Source organism: Coregonus lavaretus (assembly GCF_964263955.1).
Source record: "Coregonus lavaretus genome assembly, contig: HAP1_SCAFFOLD_3370, whole genome shotgun sequence".
NCBI classification, from domain to species: Eukaryota; Metazoa; Chordata; class Actinopteri; order Salmoniformes; family Salmonidae; genus Coregonus; species Coregonus lavaretus.
Genome location: NW_028165953.1, coordinates 38,811 through 40,000, shown reverse-complemented (window position 1 = coordinate 40,000; position 1,190 = coordinate 38,811). Strand labels below are relative to the sequence as shown.

The 1,190-nt window shown below is 46.6% G+C and overlaps 1 protein-coding gene across 1 annotated transcript in view; it reads left to right on the top strand.

Annotated features, from left to right (window-relative positions):
- Positions 1 to 803, top strand: part of LOC311115260 (transmembrane prolyl 4-hydroxylase-like) — a 22,003-nt gene extending 21,200 nt beyond the window's left edge. The window contains exons 7-9 of the mRNA XM_084190454.1: positions 1 to 91; positions 309 to 432; positions 537 to 803. Of these exons, the coding sequence (XP_084046580.1) occupies positions 1 to 91; positions 309 to 432; positions 537 to 751 (430 nt within the window). The 3' untranslated portion in view covers positions 752 to 803. The remainder of the gene's footprint in view (positions 92 to 308; positions 433 to 536) is intronic.
- The last annotated feature ends 387 nt before the right edge of the window (positions 804 to 1,190 follow it).

Here is a 1,190-nt window from a genome sequence, read left to right as displayed (position 1 = left end):
GTACATAACTGTGTTACTCTACCTGAACTCTGTGGAGGGAGGCGGAGAGACCACTTTCCCTGTGGCAGACAATCGTACCTATGAGGAGGAGGTGGGTGACCATACTATAAGTACTGTCAGTGTTAAGAGTTTTTGCTTTCATGTTGAATGATGAGAAGACTACTGATTTCCTGAATTGTGCTGCTATTGCAAACATAGTGCTGAACAATGACAAGGAATCTGACTAAGAAGCACTTGTCATGCTTCATATAAGGAGCATAGAGGAGCTGCAGTTTTGTTGTGTTTGCATGGCTGTGTGTGTCCTCCAGGCTTTAGTGCAGGGTGGTGTGGATCTGACAGACACACAGCAGAGTTGTGACAGAGGAAACCTCAGGGTGAAACCAACCGCTGGGACTGCTCTCCTCTGGTACAACCATCTCTCTGATGGCAAAGGTATGTTCCAGCACACACACACTGCTCCATTCTTTGTGACTCGTTTTCTCCGTTAACACCGTAAGCCACTAGTCAAACCCACTCTCCCCTCCCCTGTCCTGCAGGTTGGATGGGTGAGCTGGATGAGTACTCCCTCCACGGGGACTGCCCTGTGACCCGAGGGGTGAAGTGGGTGGCCAACAGTTGGGTGAACGTGGACCCAGACCACCAACGCCAAGCTCGCTACCAGAGACTGGTGACCCACAGACAGGAGGGCGAGACGGGCAGAGAGGAGCGGGACACCCCCCTCCCTCACAGCAACCTCCACCAGGACCTGTAGTAATGTAGCTAGGGCCACTGGAAACACACTGTGGGGAGATACACACTTTCCTTTAAGCACAACTTTCCTTTAAGCACACAGGGGCAAATCAGAACTTCCACTTAAGTAGATAGAATGTTCCCTTAGTCATGTTGCATTGATGTCAATGGGAGACTAAGTGAAATTTGACTTAAATGGCAGTTAGGATTTGCCCCTCAGAGAATATCTGAAAAGAAAGACAAAGTACCTGTGTAATTAATTGAATTCAAACTCAGTTCTAATTACACATGCAGACATTTTAGTTGCATTTGTCTGTTTTGCAGTCATAGTTAAGGTTCTGAGGGATCCATTATTGTTTTAAATGTAGTATGCACATGGACGTATGTAAAATTACCAGACAGCAAATTGAGCCAAATTAGAATATAATCAGATGATCCATCTATCTATGTCTTCCTGACAG